The sequence below is a fragment of the Prionailurus bengalensis genome, chromosome B2 (assembly GCF_016509475.1).
Source record: "Prionailurus bengalensis isolate Pbe53 chromosome B2, Fcat_Pben_1.1_paternal_pri, whole genome shotgun sequence".
Taxonomy (NCBI): Eukaryota; Metazoa; Chordata; class Mammalia; order Carnivora; family Felidae; genus Prionailurus; species Prionailurus bengalensis.
The window spans coordinates 23,073,147-23,091,902 of NC_057349.1; the positions used below are offsets into that span (position 1 = coordinate 23,073,147).

Here is an 18,756-nt window from a genome sequence, read left to right on the forward strand (position 1 = left end):
CTTACTAGACACACACAATGTTGTGAAGGTATTCAGGAAAGAGTGGCATAGAGGGGGTCTTGGGGTGATACAAATCAGACCATTGTTAGTCCCTAGAAGAGAGCCATCATGGTGAGATAGATAGATGGATTTATAAGACTATGCAGAGGAAGATGCCAGAGAAGCTGAGAGCCTAAAACATAATCTTGGATGGCTTCAAGGGAGATGAAAGAAAAGGAATTTCTGTTGCCTTCCAGCCCTCCACAATACAATTCCCAAATGGCTCCCAGGTTTCCCAGCCAGACAAGCCACGTACTCAATAGCTGCCAGCAAACCTTCTCCCCGCCACATTCCTCCCCTCCCCTCGGAGAAGAGTCTTGCACAGTATTATGATCATGTTAAATATTCTTCTGAAGACAGGCCAAAAATATTAAGTGACAAAATGAGTCTCATTCCTTGCATATATACGAACATGACTGTTCCACACCAATAGGTAAAAACTGCTAACACTCAGGTACTGTCTGCATCACACTTATCTAAACACAAAATCTGCTCTATTATACCTTCCATGATGAAAATGGGATACATAAAGGTATACATGGTAAGTTGAATAATGGCTCCTCAAAGATGCCCACGTCCCAATCCCTGGAACCCGGGAACATGTTACCTTACATTCAAAAAGAACTTTACAGGGGCTCCTGGGTGGCTCAGTCAATTAAACATCTGACTCTCAAGCATAAGAGACTCTTAAAAACTGAGAACAAACTGAGGGTTGATGGGGGGTGGGAGGGAGGGGAGGGTGGGTGATGGGTATTGAGGAGGGCACCTGTTGGGATGAGCACTGGGTGTTGTATGGAAACCAATTTGACAATAAATTTCATATATTGAAAAAATAAATAAACAAATAAACATCTGACTCTTGATGTCGGTTCAGGTCATGATCTCACAGTTTGGGGGTTCGAGCCCCACATCAGGCTCTGTGCTGACAGGGCAGAACGTGTTTGGGATTGTCTTTCTCCCCCTGTCTGTCCTTCCCCTGTGCGTGCTCTGTCTCTCTCTCTCTCTCTCTCTCTCTCTCTCTCTCTCTCAAAATAAATAAACAAACATGAAAAAAAAAAGAACTTTACAGATGTGATTAAGAAAGGATCTTGGGGTGTGGAGATTATCTTAAATGATCTTGGTAGACTCCATGTAATCACAAGGGTCCTTTTCTTTTCTTGTGAGAGGAAGACAAAATTTCAGAGGCGATGTGACCAGAGAGGGAAGGAGAGGGGAAAAGGCAATGTGGGAGGAAACCATGATCCAAGAATAAGAACAGCCCTATAAACTTTCACAGGCAAGGAAACAGATTCCCTCCCACCTTGAGCCACCAGAAGGAACCAGCCCCACTGACACCTTTGTTTCAGCCCAATCTCAGACTGGTTCTGCATTTCTGACCTCTGGAACTAAGAAAGGACACTGTTTTAAGCTGCTAGATTATTGTGGTAATTCGTTGTGACAGCAATAGGGAGCTAACACAGAATATATCAATAAATACTAATTATAAGTGAATAATTAGGAAACAGCTCTCTGTGATCTATAATTTACAAAGTATTTTATATTTTTCAGTGATCAAATCCTAGCTGCTCATCAGAAATTCTTAAGTTTATTACACAAAGACAGCCATTTAGGTTATATAATAGTGCAAGTATGCATACATTGACTTTAAAATCTGAAAGCAGAGTTGCGGCAAGATGGCGGCTTAGGAGGACGCTGGGCTCACCGCACGTCCTGCTGATCACTTAGATTCCATCTACACCTGCCTAAATAACCCAGAAAACCGCCAGAGGATTAGCAGAACAGAGTCGCCGGAGCCAAACGCAGACGAGAGGCCCACGGAAGAGGGTAGGAAGGGCGGCGAGGCGGTGCGTGCTCCACGGACTGGCGGGAGGGAGCCGGGGCGGAGGGGCGGCTCGCCGGCCAAGCAGAGCCCCCGAGTCAGGCTTGCAAAAGCGGAGGGGCCGGGCGGACTGTGTTCCGACAGCAAGCGCGACTTAGCGTCTGGGAGGTCAGAAATTAACAGCTCTGCTCGGAAAGCGGGAAGGCTGGAGGACAAAGGGAGGGAGAGCTGCTGAGCCCCCTGACAACAGAGCTCAGTTTGGTGGGGAACAAAGGCGCTCGCCAGCGCCATTTCCCCCGCCCATCCCCCAGCCGAAATCCCAAAGGGAACCGGTTCCTGCCAGGGAACTTGCTCGCTCCGCGCAAACACCCAACTCTGCGCTTCTGCGGAGCCAAACCTCCGGCAGCGGATCTGACTCCCTCCCGCTGCCACAGGGCCCCTCCTGAAGTGGATCACCTAAGGAGAAGCGATCTAAGCCTGCCCCTCCTGCCCCCGAGCACCTTGCCTACCCACCCCAGCTAATACGCCAGATCCCCAGCATCACAAGCCTGGCAGGGTGCAAGTAGCCCAGACGAGCCACACCACCCCACAGTGAATCCCGCCCCTAGGAGAGGGGAAGAGAAGGCACACACCAGTCTGACTGTGGCCCCAGCGGTGGGCTGGGGGCAGACATCAGGTCTGACTGCGGCCCCGCCCACCAACTCCAGGTATACACCACAGCACAGGGGAAGTGCCCTGCAGGTCCTCACCACGCCAGGGACTATCCAAAATGACCAAGCGGAAGAACTCCCCTCAGAAGAATCTCCAGGAAATAACAACAGCTAATGAGCTGATCAAAAAGGATTTAAATAATATAACAGAAAGTGAATTTAGAATAATAGTCATAAAATTAATCGCTGGGCTTGAAAACAGTATACAGGACAGCAGAGAATCTCTTGCTACAGAGATCAAGGGACTAAGGAACAGTCACGAGGAGCTGAAAAACGCTTTAAACGAAATGCATAACAAAATGGAAACCACCACAGCTCGGCTTGAAGAGGCAGAGGAGAGAATAGGTGAACTAGAAGATAAAGTTATGGAAAAAGAGGAAGCTGAGAAAAAGAGAGATAAAAAAATCCAGGAGTATGAGGGGAAAATTAGAGAATTAAGTGATACACTAAAAAGAAATAATATACGCATAATTGGTATCCCAGAGGAGGAAGAGAGAGGGAAAGGTGCTGAAGGGGTACTTGAAGAAATCATAGCTGAGAACTTCCCTGAACTGGGGAAGGAAAAAGGCATTGAAATCCAAGAGGCACAGAGAACTCCCTTCAGACGTAACTTGAATCGATCTTCTGCACGACATATCATAGTGAAACTGGCAAAATACAAGGATAAAGAGAAAATTCTGAAAGCAGCAAGGGGTAAACGTGCCCTCACATATAAAGGGAGACCTATAAGACTCGTGACTGATCTCTCTTTTGAAACTTGGCAGGCCAGAAAGAATTGGCAAGAGATTTTCAGGGTGCTAGACAGAAAAAATATGCAGCCAAGAATCCTTTATCCAGCAAGTCTGTCATTTAGAATAGAAGGAGAGATAAAGGTCTTCCCAAACAAACAAAAACTGAAGGAATTTGTCACCACTAAACCAGCCCTACAAGAGATCCTAAGGGGGACCCTGTGAGACAAAGTCCCAGAGACATCACTATAAGCATAAAACATACAGACATCACAATGACTCTAAACCCGTATCTTTCTATAATAACACTGAATGTAAATGGATTAAATGCGCCAACCAAAAGACATAGGGTATCAGAATGGATAAAAAAACAAGACCCATCTATTTGCTGTCTACAAGAGACTCATTTTAGACCTGAGGACACCTTTAGATTGAGAGTGAGGGGATGGAGAACTATTTATCATGCGACTGGAAGCCAAAAGAAAGCTGGAGTAGCCATACTTATATCAGACAAACTAGACTTTAAATTAAAGGCTGTAACAAGAGATGAAGAAGGACATTATATAATAGTTACAGGGTCTATCCATCAGGAAGAGCTAACAATTATCAATGTCTATGCACCGAATACCGGAGCCCCCAAATATATAAAACAATTACTCATAAACATAAGCAACCTTATTGATAAGAATGTGGTAATTGCAGGGGACTTTAATACACCACTTACAGAAATGGATAGATCATCTAGACACACGGTCAATAAAGAAACAAGGGCCCTGAATGAGACATTGGATGAGATGGACTTGACAGATATATTTAGAACTCTGCATCCCAAAGCAACAGAATATACTTTCTTCTCGAGTGCACATGGAACATTCTCCAAGATAGATCATATACTGGGTCACAAAACAGCCCTTCATAAGTTTACAAGAATTGAAATTATACCATGCTTACTTTCAGACCACAATGCCATGAAGCTTGAAATCAACCACAGGAAAAAGTCTGGAAAACCTCCAAAAGCATGGAGGTTAAAGAACACCCTACTAACGAATGAGTGGGTCAACCAGGCAATTAGAGAAGAAATTAAAAAATATATGGAAACAAACGAAAATGAAAATACAACAATCCAAACGCTTTGGGACGCAGCAAAGGCAGTCCTGAGAGGAAAATACATTGCAATCCAGGCCTATCTCAAGAAACAAGAAAAATCCCAAATACAAAATCTAACAGCACACCTAAAGGAACTAGAAGCAGAACAGCAAAGGCAGCCTAAGCCCAGCAGAAGAAGAGAAATAATAAAGATCAGAGCAGAAATAAACAATATAGAAACTAAAAAAACTGTAGAGCAGATCAACGAAACCAAGAGTTGGTTTTTTGAAAAAATAAACAAAATTGACAAACCTCTAGCCAGGCTTCTCAAAAAGAAAAGGGAGATGACCCAAATAGATAAAATCATGAATGAAAATGGAATTATTACAACCAATCCCTCAGAGATACAAACAATTATCAGGGAATACTATGAAAACTTATATGCCAACAAATTGGACAACCTGGAAGAAATGGACGAATTCCTGAACACCCACACGCTTCCAAAACTCAATCAGGAGGAAATAGAAAGCTTGAACAGACCCATAACCAGCGAAGAAATTGAATCGGTTATCAAAAATCTCCCAACAAATAAGAGTCCAGGACCAGATGGCTTCCCAGGGGAGTTCTACCAGACGTTTAAAGCAGAGATAATACCTATCCTTCTCAAGCTATTCCAAGAAATAGAAAGGGAAGGAAAACTTCCAGACTCATTCTATGAAGCCAGTATTACTTTGATTCCTAAACCAGACAGAGACCCAGTAAAAAAAGAGAACTACAGGCCAATATCCCTGATGAATATGGATGCAAAAATTCTCAATAAGATACTAGCAAATCGAATTCAACGGCATATAAAAAGAATTATTCACCATGATCAAGTGGGATTCATTCCTGGGATGCAGGGCTGGTTCAACATTCGCAAATCAATCAACGTGATACATCACATTAACAAAAAAAGAGAGAAGAACCATATGATCCTGTCAATCGATGCAGAAAAGGCCTTCGACAAAATCCAGCACCCTTTCTTAATAAAAACCCTTGAGAAAGTCGGGATAGAAGGAACATACTTAAAGATCATAAAAGCCATTTATGAAAAGCCCACAGCTAACATCATCCTCAACGGGGAAAAACTGAAAGCTTTTTCCCTGAGATCAGGAACACGACAAGGATGCCCACTCTCACCGCTGCTGTTTAACATAGTGCTGGAAGTTCTAGCATCAGCAATCAGACAACAAAAGGAAATCAAAGGCATCCAAATTGGCAAAGATGAAGTCAAGCTTTCGCTTTTTGCAGATGACATGATATTATACATGGAAAATCCGATAGACTCCACCAAAAGTCTGCTAGAACTGATACAGGAATTCAGCAAAGTTGCAGGATACAAAATCAATGTACAGAAATCAGTTGCATTCTTATACACTAACAATGAAGCAACAGAAAGACAAATAAAGAAACTGATCCCATTCACAATTGCACCAAGAAGCATAAAATACCTAGGAATAAATCTAACCAAAGATGTAAAGGATCTGTATGCTGAAAACTATAGAAAGCTTCTGAAGGAAATTGAAGAAGATTTAAAGAAATGGAAAGACATTCCCTGCTCATGGATTGGAAAAATAAATATTGTCAAAATGTCAATACTACCCAAAGCTATCTACACATTCAATGCAATCCCAATCAAAATTGCACCAGCATTCTTCTCGAAACTAGAACAAGCAATCCTAAAATTCATATGGAACCACAAAAGGCCCCGAATAGCCAAAGGAATTTTGAAGAAGAAGACCAAAGCAGGAGGCATCACAATCCCAGACTTTAGCCTCTACTACAAAGCTGTCATCATCAAGACAGCATGGTATTGGCACCAAAACAGACATATAGACCAATGGAATAGAATAGAAACCCCAGAACTAGACCCACAAACGTATGGCCAACTCATCTTTGACAAAGCAGGAAAGAACATCCAATGGAAAAAAGACAGCCTCTTTAACAAATGGTGCTGGGAGAACTGGACAGCAACATGCAGAAGGTTGAAACTAGACCACTTTCTCACACCATTCACAAAAATAAACTCAAAATGGATAAAGGACCTAAATGTGAGACAGGAAACCATCAAAACCTTAGAGGAGAAAGCAGGAAAAGACCTCTCTGACCTCAGCCGTAGCAATCTCTTACTCGACACATCCCCAAAGGCAAGGGAATTAAAAGCAAAAGTGAATTACTGGGACCTTATGAAGATAAAAAGCTTCTGCACAGCAAAGGAAACAACCAACAAAACTAAAAGGCAACCAACGGAATGGGAAAAGATATTCGCAAATGACATATCGGACAAAGGGCTAGTATCCAAAATCTATAAAGAGCTCACCAAACTCCACACCCGAAAAACAAATAACCCAGTGAAGAAATGGGCAGAAAACATGAATAGACACTTCTCTAAAGAAGACATCCGGATGGCCAACAGGCACATGAAAAGATGTTCAGCGTCGCTCCTTATCAGGGAAATACAAATCAAAACCACACTCAGGTATCACCTCACGCCAGTCAGAGTGGCCAAAATGAACAAATCAGGAGACTATAGATGCTGGAGAGGATGTGGAGAAACGGGAACCCTCTTGCACTGTTGGTGGGAATGCAAATTGGTGCAGCCGCTCTGGAAAGCAGTGTGGAGGTTCCTCAGAAAATTAAAAATAGACCTACCCTATGACCCAGCAATAGCACTGCTAGGAATTTATCCAAGGGATACAGGAGCACTGATGCATAGGGCCACTTGTACCCCAATGTTCATAGCAGCACTCTCAACAATAGCCAAATTATGGAAAGAGCCTAAATGTCCATCAACTGATGAATGGATAAAGAAATTGTGGTTTATATACACAATGGAATATTACATGGCAATGAGAAAAAATGAAATATGGCCTTTTGTAGCAACGTGGATGGAACTGGAGAGTGTGATGCTAAGTGAAATAAGCCATACAGAGAAAGACAGATACCATATGGTCTCACTCTTATGTGGATCCTGAGAAACTGAACAGGAACCCATGGGGGAGGGGAAGGAAAAAAAAAAAAAAAGAGGTTAGAATGGGAGAGAGCCAAAGCATAAGAGACTGTTAAAAACTGAGAACAAACTGAGGGTTGATGGGGGGTGGGAGGGAGGAGAGGGTGGGTGATGGGTATTGAGGAGGGCACCTTTTGGGATGAGCAATGGGTGTTGTATGGAAACCAATTTGTCAATAAATTTCAGAAAAAAAAAAAAAAAAAAAAAAAAAAAAAAAAAAGAATATACTCTAACCTAAAGAATATAAACTAAAGAATATACTTAAAGAATAATATTAATCTTCTGGAAGAAAGAAACGCCTTTTTGGAGTTCATGCTATTTAGAAGGTATTCATACAAGTGAAAGCTGAGGTTTAGCAACTCTCTGAGCAAAACTTCCCAGTCCAAGAATTACATAAAAAATTTAGAAATTAAAGTGGGTTGATAAAGTCTCAGTTATATGTCCAACATTATTATTATTATTATTATTATTATTATTATTATTATTATTCTTTGTAAAACTATTCTAATTCTACAAACATTATTTTACATCAAGAAAAGTCAGATGGGGGAAAAAAACCTCTGAATCCTATTTAGGTTATTAGGTTATTCATTAACCACTAACTGCATGGAAAATACTTAATGTGTGTGTTACACTCAAAGTAGAGCCCATAAGCTCTTCAGGTGACCTACAATAATTTTAACAGGAAAAACAGAAGGCTTTGGTTGTCAAATCAATTTAGCTTATATATATATACATATATATATACATATATATGTATATATATATATATATGTATATATATATCTCATGTGTTTACTTAAGTATACTTAAGGTTTTTACTTAGTGTGCATCAGTATTGGAAATTCCTTCTTTGCGGCTCTTTTGTTCTCTGATTATAGAGACAGAAGCTTTGACTTGACACATTTTTCTATAGTTTATTTTTTGTAGAATTTGGATTTGTAATATACTACCATATTTAGTAATGTATCACTAAAAATAAACATTAAAAAAATTTTAAAGAAAAAAAAAAATAAATAAAATCTGAAAGCAAAAGAAATTACAAAAAATGTATTCATGTAATACAAGAAACCCATAGTCTATTCCTGGATATCTTGGTATCTCCTAACAGATGACAGTTAAAGTGCACTTAAGATTGGACCTAAACCACTCACTTATGGTAGCATCTGTGTTAGTCACCTGTGTGTGTCCCTCCAGTGTTGGGCACACTGCTCTGTACAGTGTTGGCTGGTGTTCCATCAATATTTGCCAATTAAATAAATGACTGAAAAAATGAAAATATGAATGAGAAAAACTTACACCCTTAGCCAGGTTTTACTTTTGATCATTCAGATGGAGCTTTATTCCAAATTAACCTAGAAGGACTTGGTGCTAGAATAAAAAAAAAAAAACAGCTTCCTTAAAAAAAAAAAAATAGGATTTTTTAAAAAGGCCACTAAAGATGGAGTCAAAATGTAAATAAATTATAGGAGATTTTCCAGTTCTGGTTAGGAGGCAAAAGGTCACAGAAAACCATCGCCCCCACTATAGCGATGAGAAAACAATAACTTTAGAGATCTTATTTGTCATACAAGATATTGAGGAGATCTGGACACAAGTCTAATCGAACAGACTGCCTTTTACTGTCCTACTGTCTGGGGGACAGACATTGATGGATACTTCCCCTACTGGTGCATGAGTGGGCAGAACTAGCCTGCTTTTGGTTAAGAAACCTTGCTGGAATAAGGAATAATGAGCCAAACTCTTCTCAGCCAAGCATTGGTGGGTGTGGCAGACTGGAAAGTGGGGGAATGGCTAGCTAGCCCTCACTGTCAGCCAATCCTCCTTCATAATACTTTTGCTTGGCAGCTACTGGTGGGTAGAAGCTGGCAACTGGTGGAAAGTAGAGAGATCACATCTCATGTGCATAGATCCCAAAGTCTGCTGCAGGGCCAGATCCCACCACCAAGGGGATGGCAGATGTGAAATGCGGTTCAACTCCTGATTAGAATGACGAGATCTGGCCTACACACCTTAGCTGCCTGACAGGGGAAAGGACAAGGCTTGCTGAGGACATATACTACCTATTTCGGTTTCTTTGTTCTTTTATATACAATATGAAAGTGAGACACATGAAAAAGCAGGAAAAGTGTGACCCATAACTAAGAAGAAAAAAAGAATAAAAGGAGAACAACAGGTAACAAAATGGTTGGAATTAACAAGACAAAAATAACTACTACATGACGATGCTAAAGAATTTAAGGTAAAATGTACAAAATGGGTGAGAAGACGAAGAATCCTCCAGAGTAATAAAAACTCTAAAAAAGAAGCAAATAGAAATTGTAGAACTGGTAAGTACAATATGAATTCATTGGAGGGGCTTAATGGTTAAGTGGACAAGATAGAAAAGGCTGGTAAATCCAAAGATAAGGGAATAAAAACTATCCAAAATAAAGCACAGAGTGAGAAAAAAAACCAATAATAAAAAACACACCCTGAGAATCAGAGTACTAAGGCATAACTTCAAACGGTCTGACACACATGTAGTTGCAGCCTGAACAGAAAAGAAAGAATAGAGTATAATTGTTGGAAAAGATATTAGATGAGGGTTTCAAAGATGGTTGAAAAGACATTAAATCCAACACAGTGAAACTCTAAGCTATAAAACAGAAAATCATATACAGGGCAAACCACTGAAAACCAGAGTAAAAAGATAAGACAATGAAATGACCTGTTTCAAGAGCTGAAAGGAAAACATGCAAACACACACACACGCGCGCGCGCATGTACATGTGCATACAAACTGGCAACCTTGACACCTATAATCAAAGAAAATATTCCTAAAAAGTAAAAATGAAATAAAGGCATTTCCAAACAACCAAACTGAGCACATTCATGCTGCATTACAGGAAAATATTTAAGGAAGTTCTCCAGACCGAAGGGAAATGATCACAAAGAAAAACCAAGATCGGCAGAAAGGAATGATCAGTGGGGTAAGTATCAAGGGAGATATAAAACAACATCGTTTTAAATTTCTTTAAAAAGACAATTGGCTATTTGAAGCAAATAGAGCGACTACTGTGGGATTATAATACATGGAGAAATAAAATAACAATAATAATATAAAAATCAGGGGAGTAAAAAAATGACACTGTTGAAGGATATTTAATGTCTCATGAAGTTGTGTAATAGCTACTGATGGTAAAGGGTGATGCATTAATTATGTATATCGTAATCTAGAACAGCCACTTAAAAATAATACAAAATGGTGAAACTAAATAGTAACAGGAGTAATAAAATGGAATGTAAAAACAAACAAACCAAAAAACAGAAACTCTCAGTTTCCAAATAAAGAAATGAAGAAAAGAAGGGGGAAATGAGGGAAGAAATAAAAAATGACAGAATTAAGCCCAAGAATATCCCATGTAATTATAGTAAATGTAAGATGTATTCAACACTCCAATGAAATAAAAAGGCCCAGTTCTACACAACGTTCAAGAGACACTTTTAAGAACATAGAGTGAAAATAAAAGGATGAAAAAGACACACATGACAAATACTAATCACAAGAAAGCCAGTGTGTCTATACTAGTATCAGAAAAACTAAACTTTAAGATGGCTATTTCATAATGATAAAATGGTCATTAACAAAGCCCAAAGTTGGTTCTTTGCTCAGACTAAAAGCTTCGTAAATCTTTTTTTCTTCCGTATACAGCTTCCGATGGTTTATGAATTCCTGTGTTTATGGACCGCTATTTAAAACTTCTTTTCAAATGCACATTATTTTTTTTTTTTAATTTTTTTTAATGTTTATTCATTTTTGAGAGACAGGGAGAGACAGAGCATGAGCGGGGAAGGGGCAGAGAGGGAGACACAAAATCCGAAGCAGGCTCCAGGCTCTGAGCTGTCAGCACAGAGCCCGATGCGGGGCTTGAACTCACGAACTGTGAGATCATGACCTGAGCCAAAGTCGGACGCGCAACAGACTGGGCCACCCAGGTGTCCCACAAATTCACATTATTTTTAAATTCAACAAGTTTCTTTTCAAGTGCATGACCCCTTCAATTCTTGAAAATCATTATTATAATTAATATTTTATTTTTATAAGTCATGTTACCTGAAATTTCACCTTCTGGTTGATATCTGACACGCGGAACTGCTGCAGGAAACGCTCATCCTCACTCCAGAAGAGGCGGATATCAGGGATGTCATAGAGGATCATGGCCAGTCTTTCCAATCCCAGGCCAAAAGCCCAACCGATCTGATCTTGAGCACCAGCTACAATTAGGAAAGCAAAACACAACTGATTTAAAAAAATACGAAGACTACAGGGTACCTGGGTGGTTCAGTCGGTTGAGTGTCCAACTCTTGGTTTCGGCTCAGGTCATTGTCCTGTGGTTGTGGGGTCAAGTCCTGCATCAAGCTTCATGCCGAGCATGGAGCCTACGTAAGATCTCTCCCTCTGCCCCATTCCCCTGCTCATGAACTCTCTATCTCTAAAACAAACAAACAAAACATTTTTTTTTAATATATAAAGACTTCACAGGTGCATCCTATTTTCCTACTTGTGGGTAAATAACCAGTAACACTGCTTGTGAGCCTACTAGCAGGCAAGGCACTGGGGAGAGACATCCATAAGCCCATCCATAAGTTTTACATTTCTTGTGCTCCCCACATTCCTCACTTCCCTCCCTGAGGCACTCTGGAGTCACACTGCCTCTAATGTTGCCTTTCATTTTTTATTATATTCCAAGCACTTTAAGCCCTGCTTCCTGCCTCTGAAAAACAATTTTCCTGTAATCTTTACTTGCCCTGATTCAAATTTAGCCTACTATGTGTAGAGAGAGAGAAAAAAGATAGTCTCTGTCCCTATGTGGCTTACTAAATGGGTGGGTATGTTGGAAGTGTGCCATAATGGACTGTTAATATTCAGAAAAATCCCTCATTTTGTTAAAACAACTTTTACCCTTAGTAAGAGCTACCTCAATAATGGATGGAGATCAAGCAAGCCAAGGTGGAACGTTTATTTAGTACCACTCACTCCAAAGGTAAAGTGTGCTGTTCACAGTACAGCAATGCTATGAACTCAAAGGGTTTATTTCACTCACCTGAAGCAGACTAAGACCAAAGACATAGACCTGCTGTATGAAGAAGGCAAGAGAGCAAGTCATACTACTTGAAAAGCTTACGGAAAGGGCTCATGAAAGGAATACAATTTCAACTGGACACTAAGGGTGTCTGGATCCTGGGCAGGCTGCAATGGCCTCAAGATTTTACTCCCGTCATACATGCCCTGTGTAAATCTCTCCCTTTGAGTGCGGTGGCCCTGGGAACAGAATGGGATTTCAGCCCTGTGATTAGTTACTTTATATTGAAGTTCATCTGAGCAAACCAGAGAGACTCTCCTGCTGGCCCAGGAAAAGTGAGCTGACATGCAGCGAGAGGGCCACGTGGCTAGGACCTGAGGGAGGCCTCTAAAAGTTGGGGGAAGCCCTAGCGGTCAGCAGTAAGTGGGACCCTAATTCCTACAATCATAAGGAAATGAATTCTTCCAACAGGGTGAATGGGCTGAGAGGAGGACCAGAACTCCCGAAGAGCACATAGCCGTGCTGACCCCTTGATTTCTACCTGTGAAGACACTGAGCAGAGGCCCCAGCCAACCTGTGCCTGGACTTCTGATGCAAGGAAACGGACATAATAAATTTGTGTGGTTTAATCTACTAAGTATGACATTAATTTGTTACCAGGCAAAAAATAAAAACAAACAAACAAACAATAACAACAAAAAACCCCACAAAACTAATACACATCCAAAATGTGGAGAAAGGTAAAAGGAAATTCCAGACTGAAGGAACGTCTTCAAATAGCAGAGGGGTAGCAGTGTAGCATAGAAGCGTTAGGAGTGCATTATGGAAACACAGAAGGTTTGAGGCAGATAGGACATTGCAGAAAGGATCCATTTCTGGCTAGGTGCTCCCACCACCATCATTTATAAATAAAACAACAAGGATAGATGTGTAAAAGAAGCCAGGCAGAAGTATGAGCCTCTTCAAATGGTTTGTTTAAAAGCTGAATGAATTAAAATAATCAAAATGAGATCACAAAAGAAAAAGATACTAAGAGAGAAAATGGATCAGTAGCGAAAGGGAAGATGAATGAGAAAGAAAAGCCAGTGGTTTGCTGAGTACACCTGTTCCTGAACAAAAATGAACACTCAGGTGAGGTAGAGGGAAGTGGGATATTCAACCTCACAGACAGTGGGATCATGAACATTATGCACAACCCCTGACCCAGTGGTCACATGCCTAAGAGAGCAACTGAAGAGTGAGGCAAATTAGTTTAGAGTAATTCATACTGATTCATGAGACTTGAAAAATAGGTTGGTGACTAATTAAAGACATGAAATTTAATATAACCATGATAGACTTTTAAAATCTACTTAAAGAAGAATTTTGATTTCCTTAAGTTTTTATTTATTTATTTTGAGAGACAGAGAGAGAGAGAGAAAGAGTGAGCATGAGCAGAGGAGGGAGGGAGAGAGAGTCCCAAGGAGGCATCACACTGTCAGTGCAGAGTCTGATGCAGGGCTTGAACTCATGAACTCAGATCATGACCTGAGCCTAAATCAGGAGTCAGATGTTCAACCAACTGAGCCACTCAGGTGCCCCAAGAATTTTTATTTTTTTAAATGGAAAGAAAAAATGGCAGTCCTGCTGATGTGGTTCCAGCACATTCTGCATCGTGTGGTTCCACTGTCCTCATTCACTGGGGGGTTACACTAGGTATTCTTACAATTTGGAAACAACATATACATGTAAAGATCCTTAAGAATTTTCATACTCGTTATTACTATGATTCTACTCAGGAATTGATCCTAAAGAAATAATTCAACAAAAGAAAAATATAAATGAAAGAAGATATTCAGCAGTATTACTTTATAAGAGCAAAAACATGGAAACAACCTAAGTGGCCCAAATTAGGGAATGGCTTACAAAATATACTACATTTTCTTTAAATCATTAAAAATTGTAATTATAAAATACAGATTTATTAATTGACAGACTATAAGAAATTATGAAAAATATTTATGATAACATGAATATGTACTGTGATACCACTATTTAATATAGGTCCAAGTGAGGGTTGTAATGTGAAAAAACAAAAAACAAAACATGATGTTCAAGAATTATAATGGGTAATAGTTTTAAAACTTCAAAACATTTTCCTATAACTGTTAGTTGTTTCAAGTAAAAAAAAAATAATAAAGATAGGTAGCAAGGTTAATGCTGCTTTGTGACTGAGGCTTTTTCTTTAATCTTTTCAATTTTATTATCATTCTTTTATAACCAACCACCTAGAGCCTAATATCTGTAACTGAATAAGCAGTAACAGATATTTCCTACTATATAGTAACTACTGCTTATTTAGGGTATTTGACTTTATTTAATATCTAGTAATTTTTTTTAGTATGTTATGCTCCTTTCATGTTACCCTCAGTTAGTTCCCCCATCCCCTGAAACTTTTTCTAAAGCAAAAACACGAATAGAGCCCTTAAAAGTAGGTAAGAAAATGAGCAACAATCTAATTTTTAAAGTTGAAAAAATTTAATTTATATTTGAGAGAGAGAGTATGAGCAGGGGAAGGGCAGAGAGAGAGAAGGGAGATACAGAATCCAAAGCAGGCTCCAACCTGTCAGCACAGAGCCTGACGCAGGGCTTGAACTCATGAACCACAAGATCATGACCTGAGCCAAAGTCAGATGTTCAAGTGACTGAGCCACCCAGGCGCCCCCTCTAATTTTTTAAATGGACCAAGAATATGAAGACATTCACAGAAAGGAAAGAAAAATTACCCTTAAGCAAATGAAAGCTTACTTAAGAAAAATAAAAGATGAAAATGCACAAAGTTATCATATTTTATACCAGATTGGCAAAAATAAATACATCTGATTCCATACTTGAGAGCAAAGCCAAGGGAAAACAAGCACTCTCTATATTGCTGGTAGGTTCACAATTGAGTCTTTAAGCTATTGACCTAAGAAGCATAGTATACCAGTAGCTATCAGAATTACAGATGCATGTACCACCTTGTTACTTTAACTACTAGAAAGTATCCTCCTTACAGGAAATTAGGACTGTATAAGACCACTTGCTGGAATATTGTTTATAAAAGCAAAAGACTGTAAACAACCCAAATATTCATCACTAGAGAAATGATTAAATAAACTATGCTATGTCTGTACAATGAAATATTATTATAAAAAGGCTCCAACCAATTTCAAAAACTCAAAGCAGCAGCTGTTTTTATTTTTTTATTAGTTTATTATTATTATTTTTAATATTAAACTTATTGTCAAATTGGTTTCCAAACAACACCCAGTGCTCATCCCAACAGGTGCCCTCCTCAATGCCCATCACCCACCCTCCTCTCCCTCCCACTCCCCTCAACCCTCAGTTTATTCTCAGTTTTTAAGAGTCATATGAGACCATATGAGGTTTGCCTCTCTCCCTAACTTTTTTTTCCTTCCCCTCCCCCATGGTCTTCTGTTAAGTTTCTCAGGATCCACGTAAGAGTTAAAACATATGGTATCTGTCTTTCTCTGTCTGACCTCAGCTGCAGCAATTTCTTACTTGACACATCTCCAAAGGCAAGGGAATTAAAAGCAAAAATGAACTATTGGGACCTCATGAAGATAAAAACCTTCTGCACTGCAAAGGAAACAATCAACAAAACTAAAAGGCAACCAACAGAATGGGAAAAGATATTTGCAAATGACATATCGGACAAAGGGCTAGTATCCAAAATCTATAAAGAGCTCACCAAACTCCACACCCGAAAAACAAATAATCCAGTGAAGAAATGGGCAGAAAACATGAAGAGACACTCCTCTAAAGAAGACATCCAGATGGCCAACAGGCACACAAAAAGATGCTCAATGTCACTCCTCATCAGGGAAATACAAATCAAAACCACACTCAGATACCACCTCACGTCAGTCAGAGTGGCTAAAACGAACAAATCAGGAGACTATAGATGCTGGCGAGGATGTGGAGAAACGGGAACCCTCTTGCACTGTTGGTGGGAATGCAAACTGGTGCAGCCATTCTGGAAAACAGTGTGGAGGTTCCTCAAAAAAAATTAAAAATAGATCTACCCTATGACCCAGCAATAGCACTGCTAGGAATTTACCCAAGGGATACAGGGGTGCTGATTCATAGGGGCACTTGTGCCCCCGTGTTTATAGCAACACTTTCAACAATAGCCAAATTATGGAAAGAGCCTAAATGTCCATCAACTGACAAATGGATAAAGAAGATGTGGTTTATATATACAATGTAATACTACTTGGCAATGAGAAAGAATGAAATCTGGCCATTTGTAGCAACGTGGATGGAACTGGAGAGTGTTATGCTAAGTGTTTTTATTTATTTATTTTTAATTCGGGGGTAGCTAGGAAAGAACTGTGCAAATGGAGGACAAAGGTAGGAAGTCTTTATAGTACATGCCTTTTTATATAAAGACTGATAGAGATTTTTGTTACTAGATAAAATACAGGAATTTGTTTTCTGTTTATTTTTAAGAGGTTATAAGAAGCACAAAGTATTCCTCTTTGGTTGCACTGGGACCAAACTTTCAGGAAAATCATGAGTAGTAAAAATGGATCTCTATGTCCTCTTTTTAGAGCCAGAATTGGTCCCTTTCATTCTGTAAGAGGCAATACATTTCCAAGGCTGGAAAATAAGTGTTATCATCTGTAGGGATTTCAAAAACAACAACAAATTTCTTCTACCCTTCCTCTTCAATCTCAGTGGGTTGTAATGGCTTCAAGCAATTGAGTATGGGGGAAGTGATACTATGTGACTTCCAAGGTCACATCAAAATAGCCACACAACTAACACTTGGTTTTCTTGGAATGCTCACTCTCCACACACCCTCTCTCACAATTCTTTCTCTAGAACATTCTCTCTTGGAACCTAGCTGCCATGCTCTGAGAAGGAAGTAACACAGAAAGATCATGTGTAGGTGCTCTAGTGGACAGTCCCAGGTGAATCTAGCTTTCAAGCCATCCTGGTGTTGACAGCAGGTATGTCAGTAAAGAAGACTCAAGAGGGTGCCAGCCCTAGCCCTCTAAATCACCTCAGCTGTTTAATCTTCCCAAGGCTCCAGCCATTGCGGATGAGAAACAAACTATCTCCACTGTGTGCTCCAAATTTGTGACCACAGAATAATAAAATGGCGGCTTTCTTAGGCTATTAAGTTTGGAGTGGTTTATTATTCAACAAGAGATAACCAGACATTGCCCTTGTTAAATCATCTGGGTTGTGCTTTCTATTGCAAACATTTCCCATATGGGTAATCTAAGGTTAACTGAACTGCTGATGTAAGTTCATATGTCTGAGATATAAGAATGATGTGAATAGCAACTAGATAGGGTTTCACAAAGATCAGGAATTAAGCTTAAAATAAGATGAATCCACTATACTATAGCACATCATATACACCAGAATATTAATTATGTCCTAATATCACATCTTATCCAAAGCCCATGCCACCCCACATCATTCATCGCATTGCCCATCCAACGTATAAACAAAACAGTCCTAAGCCAAAGCTATCCAAAACCCCTCTCCAAACCAACTACTGCTTTTCATCTTATTTTTCCACCTCATGATGAATGGGGTCATCATCCATCTAGTTACTCAAGGCAGAAACCTGGGAGTAAACTAACTTAAAACACTACCTCATTTCAGATATAGACCTTTAAATTATATCTCAAAATTTCTCTCAAAACCATCCCTTCATTCTAGTCCAATTGTAGCTATAGATTTGTCCCTTCAACAAACATCTCCCACCTGGACTATTCCAAGAAACTCCCAAGTAGTCACCGTCTGTCTCCCTATTTGGTCCATCTGTGATAGTGCTGCCAAGTCTCTTTCTAAAACATAAATCTGGACATTGTCACAGTGGATATGTGTAAGGATAGGACAATGAATGACTCATCTCCAAGACAGCCATATGTGTTCTTATTTTTATTTTTCAGTGTCTTTCTAAACCATAAAAAAAACCTCTTAAAATTGTCCCACAGATTCCCATTCACTCTAGCTGAACTTGAATATTCATGGAATTTCAAGATTAGATATGCAAGGTCCAGCTGGAAAAATGCTTCATAATAAGTTAAATACTAACATCTCTGTTTATCACTTGGTATCAAGGCAATCATAATGACAAATGGGAAAACAAATATTTAGCTATAAGATACATACAGATTAAGAAGCACTGGTCTAGGGGTGCTGGGTGGCTCAGTCAGTTAAGCATCGGACTTCAGCTCAGGCTATGATCTCATGG

The 18,756-nt window shown here is 39.6% G+C and overlaps 1 protein-coding gene across 7 annotated transcripts in view; it reads right to left on the reverse strand.

Annotated features, from left to right (window-relative positions):
- Window positions 1–18,756, reverse strand: part of FARS2 (phenylalanyl-tRNA synthetase 2, mitochondrial) — a 551,313-nt gene that overhangs the window by 206,825 nt on the left and 325,732 nt on the right. For all 7 annotated transcript variants that reach the window (XM_043590891.1, XM_043590887.1, XM_043590888.1 and 4 more), the window contains one exon: window positions 11,528–11,688. In XM_043590891.1, coding sequence (XP_043446826.1) covers window positions 11,528–11,688 — 161 coding nt within the window. The remainder of the gene's footprint in view (window positions 1–11,527; window positions 11,689–18,756) is intronic.